This window comes from Apus apus, chromosome 2 (genome assembly GCF_020740795.1).
Source record: "Apus apus isolate bApuApu2 chromosome 2, bApuApu2.pri.cur, whole genome shotgun sequence".
NCBI classification, from domain to species: domain Eukaryota; kingdom Metazoa; phylum Chordata; class Aves; order Apodiformes; family Apodidae; genus Apus; species Apus apus.
Window position 1 is genome coordinate 72,391,592 of NC_067283.1, and position 14,244 is coordinate 72,405,835.

The 14,244-nt window shown below is 36.7% G+C and overlaps 1 protein-coding gene across 5 annotated transcripts in view; it reads right to left on the reverse strand.

Annotated features, from left to right (window-relative positions):
* Positions 1 to 222: 222 nt before the first annotated feature.
* RELCH (RAB11 binding and LisH domain, coiled-coil and HEAT repeat containing) overlaps positions 223 to 14,244 on the reverse strand; it is a 78,455-nt gene continuing 64,433 nt past the window's right edge. For all 5 annotated transcript variants that reach the window (XM_051609429.1, XM_051609436.1, XM_051609430.1 and 2 more), the window contains 3 exons: positions 13,318 to 13,406; positions 8,515 to 8,585; positions 223 to 2,016 (listed from right to left, as the gene is read on the reverse strand). In XM_051609429.1, coding sequence (XP_051465389.1) covers positions 1,896 to 2,016; positions 8,515 to 8,585; positions 13,318 to 13,406 — 281 coding nt within the window. In that variant the 3' untranslated portion in view covers positions 223 to 1,895. The remainder of the gene's footprint in view (positions 2,017 to 8,514; positions 8,586 to 13,317; positions 13,407 to 14,244) is intronic.

A 14,244-nucleotide genomic window follows, 5' to 3' on the forward strand; every position in this document is an offset into this window, starting at 1 on the left:
AGGAGAGGAGGAGACCCTGCATGAATATGGCAATAAAGCCACATGACTAGAAGCCAGAGTGAAACGGGCACCTTGATGTGGGAAATGTAGCGAATTCAGTCTACCATCTGCTATGTAAAAAAAATTAAGGCTAAAGAATTTCAGTGCATGAGACTTCTCTACTGTAACAGCTGCTCTGATGCAATAATATTTTTTGGAGAAGACTAGAAGTAACGAGACAAGGCAGGTATACAAAACTTTTTATTGACAACAGAACATAAGAGAGGAATGTCACCACTTCCCATTCCTCAGGAATGTCTCCATTTCACAGTCTGCTAAAAGTATACTTTCATGGTAACAAGCAACACAAAGGTATGGAGTTGTCTGTAATCTCAAGAAAAAGGTTTCATCAGTGCAGTGTAAAGGAACAGACAGTGTGCAAGTGTGCAGCAGGCCCTGTCAAAACACAATCATGGCAGGCAACTGTATATGCAGAGCTAACAGGCACAGACATGAAGCATTTAGAAGCCTCAAATTACTTCCATTATTTCTGAGGGCAACTCCCAAAATGCCAATCCATCCATAGCCTGTTTCAGAACTTACTACTTTCCTCTCTCACTCCTTTTGCTTCCCCTGTCCTCAAAGATGTTAATCCTTCCAAATGAACGGTACCATGTCAAAGAATGCCTGAGCTTTTGTGTTTTGCTACCTCTTATCAGTTCATGCATGCACTTGAGTTTACTTTCAGAAGCTAACATTGACATAAAGAATGGAAAAAAAAGTGCTGCATAAGAATAAAAGTACTTAGTTGTTAATGCTTCCTTGCTAACAAAAATATTTGGTAGTTGTTGAAGACACTCCTTGTAATATAATTTTTATAAAGTATGTGTGTACTTAACATTTTAAAGAAACTGCATTTCAAATTCTCTTAACATAATTTAAAATACTCTGAAATTGAATTTGAACTGAGATTCAATCTAAAAACCAAAATACCTTAATTTTAGCTTTCACAGTACATAGGACTGCACACAGAGTGCAAGATAACAGCACTGTTTCTCCTGTCGAAGTTTCCTCTGCCTGTAGAACTGTTCTGGGACCCCTGTGTAGTAGCTTATATGTTTATTAACATCTATTAAGTTATCATGTTTTTCATTCACTTAGTAGATGTGCCTCTGGATGTGTAGACCGGTTGTTAAAGTGCTTTAAAATAAAACAGAAACCCCAACAAAAGAAAACAACCCTCAAAAAACCACAACAGATGTGAGAATTTTATCTGAAGGACTTTGTACAGCATTTACAATGTCAGCATAAAGCATCTGAAACATGAGCATTCCCTGCAGACTGATGCAGCACAAGCAGTCTCATACATTAGATACTGCCATTCCTCTGGATTCAAGATGCACAATACTTACAAAAACAACCCTAGAAGCACAGACAAATGCTGGTGGCTCTTCCTCTTCTTTTAGAAACATAATAAAAAAATCTGCATTACTCTTTCATAATTTAAATACATAAGTAATCTCCACTTTTATTACTTCATGACAATGACTTCAAATTTACATTATTTTAAGTACCGTCATAATAGCTCCATGTATAATACAGATATTTGCTGATATCCTGTCAGGAAATAAAAAAAAAAACACCTTCCACTATATAGAAAAAATTATGCTGGAAAGACAAGAACACAGAACAGGGACTTGGTACAGACTATGATTTCAGTTTGATATCAACCACAGTTAACCCAAAATTAACAGATACACAGCGATATTCAAAAGCAGTGCAAATATCTTTGGAGGTTAGAATAAAATTATACTACAAGAACATAAGACAGAAGAAATTAAAAGGCAAGTACTTCAAGTACAGGAACCAGTCTCTGTGAGGTCCATCTTAGTGTTAGCTGGGAGTTCCTTTTCCCCTTACTTCTTCCTCTGAAACACGTTAGCCAACATTGCACCTGATGTAGTCAGCTGGCCCATTTTGTTCAAAAACTTGGTCTTAGTATCTTCGCTCACAAGGCTTGCTGCAATTGACATGGAGCTAGGAGAGTAAAACATTTAGTGACGTGAGACTACAAAGGAAAAAGGAACACTGTACTGTTACTTAATAACTGAATTGTCTTCACATTTTACAAGTTAAGATCACAAAAGACTAGTCCATCAAGAAGATCTGACAAACCCTCACCACCAAGCCCAAACACACGGTGTTTAATGAGTTACTATGCCCTCACAGTCCTAGTGAAAAGCTGTAAACTGTTACCGTGCACACTACTTTTTACTGTCTTTAGACGTCACCACTTGAGCATCTGTTAGCTCTTTGACAATTGCTCTAGTGACAAATACCTCAATGAAAGAATGGCTTTACCATCTCACTGGAAACATCAATCTTATTTACTATAAGAGCAGCAGTACTGGTTCAGACCAAGTATCTATCTAGCCCAAGCATCCTGCCTCTGACAGTCACCATTAGCAGACATGAAGAGAAGAGTAAAAGTGACTTCAGTATGAAACCATGACTTCTTTCCTCAATTTCCAACTCTTTGATTTTCCAAATATTTCTACCCAAGCAGAATTTAAAATTGATGTGGACTGTCAGACTAGAAGCTCTCAATGAATTTTTATTTTCTATTACTTGTTCAGCCCTCCCTTGATCTCTCTGTAAACCCCGCTCTGGGACACGGACTCCTGCTAGGCCTACCCCTGGCTGGGTGAAGAGCTTTGTCCTTCTGGTTGTTGTGAATGTGATTCCTACAACCTTTGCTTCAGTATTTCTACTTGATATCTTCTGGGGAAGACACTGGAGAGTCCACAATTCTCCCACAAACTGGATTAGAAGGAGCAATCCAATGAATGCTGAACCTACAAGATGCTGCAACTTTGATCAACATGTTAAGGAATCATCCGAGTGCTGCATAATTGTTTTTTTTTTAAAAAATTAAAACAGATCAGTAAGCTCAACTTCAGAGGTATGTAACAGTTTGGTATAGTAGGAGTAATCTGTCTCAAGACAGAGCACAAGGCAAAACAATAATAGCAGTAATAGTAGGAATATTAATAAATATTCCATACATCCTATAGTTGTAGTTAAAATGGCAAATGTATTTTTCAGTATTAGACAGGGCCAATTTTACAAAACATTACCAGTGAAATTCTCCCTTGTAAGCTCAGTGTGGACTCTGCATTTCAGAATTATCCATAGAATCACAAGATCTGCCTTACTGGCACAGGCCAGCTTCCAGGAACTGACATTTCAGTCTGCAAGGTTATAAACAGTTCTTTTAGACACTCCAGCATCAAGGCAGGTCAAGTTAATGTCAAATTGTTTCCACAGAATTACAGTTATTTCTTCAAAGGTAGCAGGGACACATTCAGTACTTTTCCCATTTCATATCACAAAAAAAAAGGTGAAACAAATTCTGGTACTGTTTAAACAGAGTACTTGAAAAACAAAACAAAACAACAGAAGTGAAGCTTCTCACTAATGCTGTATTATGGATTCACAGATAGCCTAATTGTATCTTAACTATATCCCCTCAAATGTATCCCCATCCCTTCTACTTTTTCAGATGAAGTGAATCACAGTCTTCTGCATTTCCACAGTTGACTAATAGACCTAGACCCTAGAAGGGGCCTGAGGGATGCCTCACACACACAGAGTATCATAAATCATGCTTTTAGGTATTTTTTCTCAGCACATCTCCTATTCATGGAACAAATTATTCAAATCAATCATTGATTTATTAAAATAAATAATTTAATATCTTACAATTAGCTGGTATTTTCTGAAAGTTATATGAAGTTTCTCACTGTCTAGTCTCATTCTATTGCAAGTACGATGTCTGAATTTTTAGTAAAGTTTAAAATTCTGAATTTTTTACTCAGATTGTATCTCTTTTTAGTCAACATCTAATTAAAAATGACATTTATTTAATACTACTACTACTACTACTATTTTAATCCCATTTAGCAGCTAGTGATGAAGATATATAGCTGTTTTGAAATTATTTATAATGATTTTTAAAGTGAAATATTTCTTTCAGGCACAATCACATAGCCAGACATCTTTGTCTTGATTAAACACCTACAGTCTAAAATATGCTAAGGAATAGCATATTTTCAGTTGATAAAACTTAACAGCTAAGTTACTGCTCCTCTAAGATTGATCTCCTTTGCAATTTGCCTTGATTTTATGATAAAGCAAAGCATATAAATGGTGTAAATAACAGGTTATACTTGTATCAGCTGGCTACCAACAGGAAGCTATTCCAGTCTGTGATGTGTCCTAGAGCTGTGTTTAACTAGGGAAAATTGTTTGGGAAATACAGCACATTCCAAGCATTAGCAACATCAAGAAAATCCAATTGCTCACTTCAGAAAAGAAAGCCTAGCAACTGGTGACAAACCTGTAGTGTTAAGCAAACTGTGGTGTCATTATTCTAATGATTCTGAACAAGCTTGAGTAAAACTAGGAAATGTTCAATTGACTTTCAAAACACTTTTGGAGGGTATCAGCCATCTGATGTTAACAATTAGAAATTAAGAACTGGAGTGTCTAGAAGTTAATGTTTTCTATTAATATGTTAATGTAAACAGAAATATAATCCACAAAACTCAACATACTTAAAAGTATGCTCCAAAAGTATTTCTGTTACTATACAAATGGAACCCTTAATCATAAAAATAAAAACACTATCAAAACAAATAATTTGAGTCTCATGTTTTGTTTTTTTATTAATAATCAGAGAACCCAACAAGGCAGTAACACATTGTGTTTGAAACAAGCAGGCCTACAGAAAAGTCCTTGGATTTACTCATTATGTTAAAAACAAAACAAAAACCAACCCACAAACAAAAATAATGTGCAAACATCAAATTTTTGAGCAGTGTCTAGATGAATTACATGCTACACAGAGTTCTGCCTGTTTTATGGGGAAGCTTGAGGCCAAAATAAACATTCATGCTGGACATTAAAAAAAAAAAAATCAGTTTGCAATGCAAGTTGTTACCCATAATTGAAATACCTTGTTAATTCCTAAACAAAATGTTTAACAAAAGCGCCTATCCAATATTTCAAAAGACAAAGTTTAATATATATAATTTTAAACTGCTTCTGTGACCTTATTAGTTGACCAACCTTTTCTAACATGATGAGGCAAAGACAAGACAACGAACATAATCTTAGGATTGTTTTTTGCATCCAGTTTTATTTTTGTGCATGTGTTCTCATGTTATTAACAAAATCCAGCAATTTGTCTCCTGGTTGCATTTGAATCCTTTGTCAAATAAATATTTAATGCTGAAATTAGGAACTGAAATCAGCAAGGGCTTAGCAAGAAAAAGGAGATATTAATGTACACTAAAAGGTCATTTCTTCAGTGGTAAAACATTTTGTGTTAATCTTTTACAGTAAAAGATCGCAACCTTTGCCTAATTTTGATCAAGAAAGTGGAAGGCTAATTAAGTAATTAAGCAACACTATAGACTTATCCTTTCCAAATCTTAACTGTTTTAAGCAATTACATTCTAAAAGAAAATACACTGATGTTGTACCATATTTGCATTTATCTGTTTTTACAATGGCTTAATAGAACTAACTGCAATTAAAAAATATTTTCATCAGGGATTTTAATACAGATCTCTTGCATTTAGGTTAACATGTCTGCACTGATACAAGCTAAAGCAAGGTAAGTCTAAATCCTACATGAAATATAAGTTAATCACTCAAACTCTAGTCACAGAAAAAATAGGATTAATGAACTAAATAGATTAAAAAAATTGAGAGGCAACAGCATTTAAAAAAAAAAAAAAACAACACAAAACTCCTGTCCAACTAGAGAGCACCACTGGAGAAACAGGAAGAGCTCAGCCAAAGAATTTTGTTTCATAACCTTAGGTTTCACAGTTCAGTTAATAGAGGTAAGATAATAAAAACCTTCAGGTGAAGGTTAATGGTGTTCTTTAAAGAGACCAATTTGATATTGTGTTAATTTGCTGCATTCTGGGAGAAAAAAAAAAAAAATTTCAGAATACATTTGCCTGAGAAGGAAACAATTTTTTATCTTCTAATGATCTCTCCTAAAAGGCTGTCAAGAAGTCACTCAAGAAGTGATAAACAAATTTACTTCAAAAAACCATATATCAAAGTCCTGTCCTCTATATTTAGCTCCAGTGGTGGCTTTTATTTTTTCCTTTACACAGTCAAAGTCTGAGGTGGTGGCTTTTTTATTGCACAAATGTTTAAAATAAAAATGAAAAAAAGGATACCTGTTAAGTCTGTAGAGTAAAAAAACAGAGTCCATAAAACCCAGGCAGGGAAAAGTTTTGCAAACTAATACATGTCCATGTATGCAACTGATTCTAATGAATCCACTTGTTAGTAAACATACTAAGCCATTGCTTCTGTGGAGGGATGTCCTTGCTGGTTGGCTGGTAAGCCTACAACAATTACTTAGCATTAGATCTGCAAAGAGCCTGAGTGTTAATTCTGCCTTATCACCATTGCCTTTTGGGTACCTACTACATAAGGTGCTTAGTACAGGGAAGACCTCGATAAAACTAATGCAAAAAGTAGGATGGCTCTGATGGGGCAACTAGCAAATTTCTAACTTGCCAAGAATCATTATTGGTTTGGTTTTTTTGAGGAAATATCTGGCTTAAGTGCAAACCTTTAACATAGTGGAAGGCAAGCTAAGCAGTCACCATTCTTTAAAAAGAAAAAGCAAATACACAGCCACTGAAGAATCTGAAGGGTAGAGGAAGGAGGTGGGCATTTCCAGTATGGCTACTGGGAGGACACACAAGTCTGCATGCCAGAAAGCTGCATGTAAGAGAAGGCAGAACAGATAAGGGCAAAAGCTTAAGGAAGTCACATAGTGAAGCCCTAAGAAAGAGTAACAGTATGAATTAATGGATCTTTTCGTTCTTGACTGATGGGCTATTTATGAGGCAAGCAAGGAATATGCCTGTGGAGTGATTAAGTCAAATAAACCTGTTCTTATTCTGTGAATAACTAATATTTCAAAGAACTGACTATTTCAGCATGAAAAGAGCCACTCAACTGAAATACACTTAAGTCACTACAGTCACTACTTTGTAATATTGCTGCCACATAAACAGGAAAGAGGAAAGAAGGTGACCAACAGTGCATTCGTCAGAGCTTAAAGGTTTTGTATTTTTCTCCCTCACACAGGATTTCTGTATGACTAGACAGAACCAACTGCCTTATTAGAACAGATACACTACAGATTGCGATTTGCTGTAGAGCTAGACGTTTTTAGTCTTAAAACAATTTCACTTCCAGAGTCTAAAGTTCTTTTCTAGTACACCTTTAAGAGTTGACCTAATGCTCATGTCTCAAAGGTATTAAGTTCTTACTACTCTCCATTTATTATCAACTACACCAGTAAACAGGCTAATTACCACTAGTAGAGCCCGAGATATTTTATCTGGTGCTTAAGAAACAGACTCTTTTTCCACACCATGTCTCTTTTGTTCAATTCTTGTAACCTTTCCCATTTCAGTTGTTCTTAAACTACTAGTTGCTTCCAGGTTTTTTCCTGAGCTCTTTCAAAACGTAAATTCTATTAATTTGCTTTTCATTTCTATTCATTTCTACAGAAGCATGACATAAACAAGTTTCAGTAATTGTCTTGATTCCCATGGCAAAGTATCAAGACTGAGGACAGATGCTCTTTTTCAGATACCTACTCTTTCTTCTCAAAGTATTCTCGGCAACCCAGCTAAAGATTTTCTAAGTTATATAGCAATCCACGCTATTACGCCCTTCCAGGGAACAAGCTAAAGAACACACATACCTCACTGAAATGATGCTTAGCTTTCATTTTCTGTGGATCTGTTAGCTTCTTTTAGACAGAGGCACACGCATATGATACCACCTCTACCACAAGAGGTGAACTGACAGATACACACCACGGTTCTGATGCCTCCTCACTGGAGAGCTGGGTTTATTGTGCGTTTGTACAACAGGCATTTTACACAAGTGCAACATGGGTGGGATTCCCCCAAAGCCAGCATTTACTAAGCAGCATATTCACACAGGTTAATATACCTGAGAAACTGCTGTGTGCACTAGTCACTTGAACGCAAAGAAAGCAGATTGGAGCAGGTTGTTACTGTGACCAGAACAAGTCCTTCAGCCTTGCAGGCTACCCCCATGAAAGAGGATTGCAAGGTGCATGCCACCTGTGCTGCTATGAGCACTCCCTGCTTTCTCAGATTAGGGGCAGGAATTCAATTACTGGTTTAAATGGATAAAAAAATTTAAGAAGAAAGTAATGCAGGAAAACAAGAACATCACTGCTACATTATAGAAATGTGTAGAAAATGTGTTCTCCTGTGTTTTACACTGGAGATAGAAACAACCACAAACTGCATTAAAGCTAAAGTTCCTAAAACATGCTTTCATTTACACAATATGTCAGTGTGGCATTTTGGGTCATGAGCCTTGGACACCATAATGGCATTCACTTTGCAGAACGTTACTTTGGAGGCAGAGAAAAAAGAGAAGTGGAAGTCTTACCCCTGTGGTTCTTGGACGGTCTTGTTTTCCACTTTCTGTTCACACTCTTTTACCATGGAGCTTAAAATAACCTAAGACACATAAGGAAGAAATATACATGACATTTTTTCTTTTGCGTTAAAACTTCATACAAAATTTACTCTGCAACTAATTCTGACATTAGCAGAACTGTTTAAAAAATTTCTCTGTTGTTTTTCAAGTGCATTTGAATTCCAGCTATTTGATAATGCCTTGTGGCTAGAAACAACAAATTAATACAAAATACTTGGAAGAAAGAAAATATTTTTTAAATACTTAGAGCAGTTAAAGACTCCCTCCTGCTTCCCCTGGCTTTTTAAAATAGAGCTAAACCAAACCCACTTCTGTGATACACCTCCTTTTTTCAAACAAAACTTTTATTTATTAGCAATTAACTTTGACATACATTCATCTTCCCTTTATTTTTCTTTACAGAGTTTTCTAGTACCTTTTAAAATTTGTATCTTTACCGACATTATGCGTCAAAGAAGTAGAACAGGGAAAGAAAATTAAAGTGTGAGACAACACTTCAATGGAAAGGAAGTGCTAAAGCAAACTAGGTATAATTTCACTGGTGTCTTCCAGGGTTTCTGTGAATCAAGGCTTTTTTAATTACGTCAGCAACTGCAGCATTAAAGGTTTCAGCAGAACATTGCGAAGACTAAAAACAACCCCACACTTACATTTTACATTTTTCCAGCATAACAAAAATAAAGGAATGTTTCCCAATAGCAGGCTTTGAAAGAAATAATTCATTGGACAGATACATCACTCCCTGCCTCGCCAACAACAGCACTGTTTTAACACATTAAGACAAGCATTTGAAACACAGGCAAAACAGTTGCAATGCAGAGCGTGAAACTACAAATACATATGTATATATGTAGCCACTGCATAAATGGAAACACTGTTGGCTCATAGCTCAGGAGAAAGCTAAGCTCTTTGAGACTCTAAACTTAAAACCTCAAAGCTGCAAGCAACTAAAATTAGCCATGTCCTACCAAAACTTAAATATCTATAATAAAGGAAAAAAACTAATTTAAACCTCTAAAATACAGATCAGTCACTAATAGTTACTACCAAGTGATAACTACTTGAAAATGTATCTATATGCATAAAAAAAGCTGTTTTCTGTCTAATATCTATGAGAAAGCTGCAGCACAAAATATCCTTTTAAACCATTTATTACACTGATAAATTGTGGCCCGGTCTGCAGACCTGTGACACTGCTCACTCTATTTCTCCAAAAGTAGTCCTTCAACATTTGAAACAGTTTGGGTAGCAAGTGTTGTATACCCTTGAATGCTTCAGAAAGCACCATTCAAACCTGCCTATAAGTCTAACAGGACCACAACTCTTACTGCTAAAATTGCTGCCTCATGTTTGCATAAAATATTATGCAAGTACTTAAGAATACAGAGATACAAGAGAAATGCATTCACAATTTCAGTGAAAAAGCAAGCTCTTCTTTCTGTATCAAAAGAAAACAGAAATTTCAAAGTACAGCAGCCATAGTTTTTGTTACTTAGCATTTCTACCTGTGCATTGGAGTACTTTTACATTTTTCTACAGCTATCTGAATCTGGATGTCCAAATATCAACAATATGAAGTCTTGATCAAGGAGGAAAATAATTCAGCAAGGACCCAGAATCATCTGAATACCAGGATGAAACCCCAGTCCATTGCACAGCTCCTTCTGGGAAGGCTGCCTAAGACTTGAAGCAATTTGTCCCTCTTCCCAAAATTAATTTCTTTCAAAGTTCAGGGTGAAACAGAGGAAAGGTATAAATATAGTATCATATTGCAATTTTACATTATGATACTGCACATACTGCTCACACCTATTCCCCTGGGTTCTCTTTGTTTGGTCAAAGGACTGACTATGAAATCACTTCAACTGCCTTTAAGAGAGAGATTTTAGAGATGTAACTATGTATTTAGAGACATTTAAAAGACAATACACGTGCTTAAGTATTATAAGCAATACTGCCAATGGACTAAATCTTTTTATCAAGTACTGATGTCTCACTTTCAATGCAACTCAAAATCCAATTATTTTGAAAAGAAATAGAAGGCAAGTGGAGAAGGGGGAAGAAGGGACTTGATGTGGAATTCGAGATGCTGGCAGAGTATCTGAAATGTCTCCACAAGGCAAAATGTTTATTTTAAAGATCAGAGGGTCTGGCTTACATGCCCAACTTGCACTTTTATTTGAATGAAAGGATAGCAAACATGAGGGATAAGTGGCAAACGCTTCCTGAGAGAATCACAAGCCAATTCCAGAAATGCTACATTTCCCAGATGAGCATAAAGTCTGTACTGATGTTAAGAGACAGAAGAGCTAAGGCTTTGTGAATGAGAAAATGTGATTTTGTAAGTGATATGCAATTTGAATAATGAATAACACCACAGTGATCAAAATAATGAGAAAAGGTTTAATTCTGTATATGCAAACGTCTAACTATTTGACACAGTAAATCACATTTACTTCAGAAAGCAGTTTTAAGACAGAAGTCTGGAAAGTCAGATGCCAGAACTGACAGCTTCAGAGGTCTCTGTCCCGGTGCCTACAAATATCCTGTTGTAGCAAGAAGCTGATTAAGTATCAGATTTCTATTTCTACAGTAAAAGCTGTAGTGAATTTTCTAACGCACTGAAATGGGAGCACGTATTTTTAAATTTATGTTTCTCTCTGACTGAAAAAATAAAGCACTTGGCATCATGCCTGAAGCCAGTTAATCACAGTGATGCACAATGTAATAAAGTAGGATTGAGAGCTGTCTTTACTTATCTATCTTTTAATCCTACTTAAAGCTGTCAATTCCTTCTCTGACTACAAGACTCATACTCAGATAAGTTCTTTTGTTCTAATTCAGGACATCTTTTGAGCTGAATATGCCCTTAAACGTAAGAAGTTGCACTAATTACTACACAAAAATGAAGCATTAGTATTTGTACCAGTTATCCCATTAGTGAATATGATAGAAAAAAGAAAGTTAAACCAAATCCAACTTTTGCCTACTGCAGCTTTCAGATATATTCTTAGACTTCCCAAAACACAACACATCTTCCAGCTCTCTCTGAATACAGAGTATCATTGCCAGATCTCCTCCAGTGCTGTCTGTGGTAAGAAGTGCAATTCTGTCGCCTCTGACTGACGCTCAGGCCAACACTGTCCCTTCTGATTCTGCCCTATGAAGTCAGATTGTTTCCTTTTAGGTCTGAAAGTTCCTCAAATTAATTCATGCCAGTTCTACATACAGTAAATTACCTAAAGTATATAATAATATAAATATAAATATATATAATAATATACAGAAAATAAAACAATGACACTATAGGCTATTAGACTGAAAATATAACTGGAAGAAGGAATTTTTTAACCAAGAATTTGGAACTAGAGAATATAATTGTCTCAATTAAGTCACCTTTGCAAATGTAAAGGAAAGTAATTAAGTTTCTCAATTACAGAGCAATCCATGAAATTGCAGTATTAACCTTCAAAAGCAAGAAAAATGTTCCTTTTTACATGTAGATTAAATCTTTTCCTCCATCACTTGAAATGTTCATACTCTCAAGATTTTCCCAACATGCAACTAATCTATGTCTCTCATTTTCAGCTACTGACTCCAGATGTATCTCTTTCAATTTTTATTAGTGTTCACCCTCTTCAAGCAGTTACAAAAAAGTGCATAGTCATATGGCCAAGATTTCCAAGTTTCTCAACTCAGCTTCTCCTACTAAGTCTTCTCTTTTGCTGCTTTCTGTAAGCTTTTTCTACCAGGAAAGATCTTGTTAGCTCCCACACTGTCCTGTCTGATTATAATCTGCTTTTTGCAATTCACAGAAACACAGAATGGTTGAGGTTGGAAGGGACCACTGGAGGCCATCTGGTCCAACCCCCTGCTGAAGAAAGACGATCTAGGGTCAGCTACCCAAGGCTGTGTCCAGATGGCTTTTGAGTATCTCCATGGATGGATACTCCACAACCCTTGGGAGCAATCTGTGCCAATGCTCAGTCTCCCCTACATCAAGAAAAAAAACCCTGTTTCCTGGTGTTCAGATGGAACCTGCTGTGTTTCAGATTGTGTCTGGTGTCCCTCGTCCTGTCACTGGCACCACTGAGAAAAGCCTGGCTCTGTACTCTTTGCGCCCTCTCTTCAGGTATTTATATACACTGATAAGTTCCCATCTTACCCTTCTCTTCTCCAGGCTGAACAGTCTCAGTTCTCTCAGCCTCTCCTCCAGTGATAGATGCTTCAGTCCTTCATGGCCCTACTCTGAAGACTCTCCAGTAGGTCCATGAGTCTACACTGGGGAGCCCAGAACTGGAAACAATGCTCCAAATACGAAGTGCATCCCATGCATTTCAGGACTATACTTTCCTTATCTTTGCCTATCATTTTTCTCCTGCACTCCACCAATTTTCATCTGCACTTCCTTGGGTATACTGTGGCCATTCATTGTTGTGTATCCTTGGTTTGATGAAAAAACAGATGTTAAAAACATTTCCCTTTTTTCACTCTACAAAGATCTGTGTTTCTACATGTATTTCTTACAGTTGACTATGTGTCTGTGGAGGGACTCAGCTTAAAAAGAAATTTTACAGGATTTTACTGTTTTAAAAATCATGTGACCTATTCCTTAATAAACACCCCCCTCAATGTTATGTTTTAATACTCCTTGTAAGTGGCTTTCCTTAAATTTTGGTTTTAAATACCAGTACATTTGAAGTTCTGCTGCCACCTGCATCTCAAACTCAGTTAGTAAACATAGCTGCTCACCTCATGCTCTGGTGAGAGATGTTCCATGTCAGTTCGTAAACACTTAAGTCCTGGTAAAAAGTGATTGACCATTAAATCCTCTGAAATAACTAAAAAGCAAATTGTCAAGGCATTATAACGATTGTCTTCTGAAATGACACAATTTATTTTTTTTTCTGTATTCTGATAATGTTAGTCTACTAAACACAGCAGCAAAACCCAAGGAAACAACTGCATTTGGCACTTTCTGACTAATGAAAGGGAAATAAAATTCATACATCCATACAATTCTTTTAATGTTTTTTCTTAATTTACTAGTTAAAATGATGGTCTTTGTTCTTGTAGTTTATTTTTTTAAAAAAACTATCAGTTCCTTTGTATTGGGTCTGGCTGAGATGGAGTTAATTTTCCCTTCATAGTGCTGTGCGTTGTACTGGTAGCTAGAAAGGTGTTGCTAACACACCAGTGTCGCGGCTGCAGCTGAGCAGAGCTGCACAGCATCAAGGCTGTCTCTCCAGCATCCCCCCTCATCAGTAGGCTGGGGGTGGGCAAGATCTTGGGAGGGGACACAGCCAGGAGAGCTGACCCAAACTAACCAAGGGATATTCCGTGCCATGTGACATCTGCTTAGCAAGAAAAAACTAAGAGAAAGGAAGAGGAGGAGCATTCATTATTATGATGTTTGTCTTCGGGAGCAACAGCTATGTGTACCGAAGTCCTACTTCCTGGGAAGTGGCTGGACATCACCTGATGATGGGAAGTAAAGAATAAATCTTTTGTTCTCCTTTGCTTCCAAATGGCTTTTGCTTTATTAAACTGCTTTTATCTTGGTCCATGAGTTTTTATTCCCATCTTACTTCCCCTGCCCCCATTCCGCTTAGCAGGTGAGTGACAGAGCAGCTTGGTGGGCATCTGGCATCCAGCCAAGGTCAAGTCACCACCTCCATC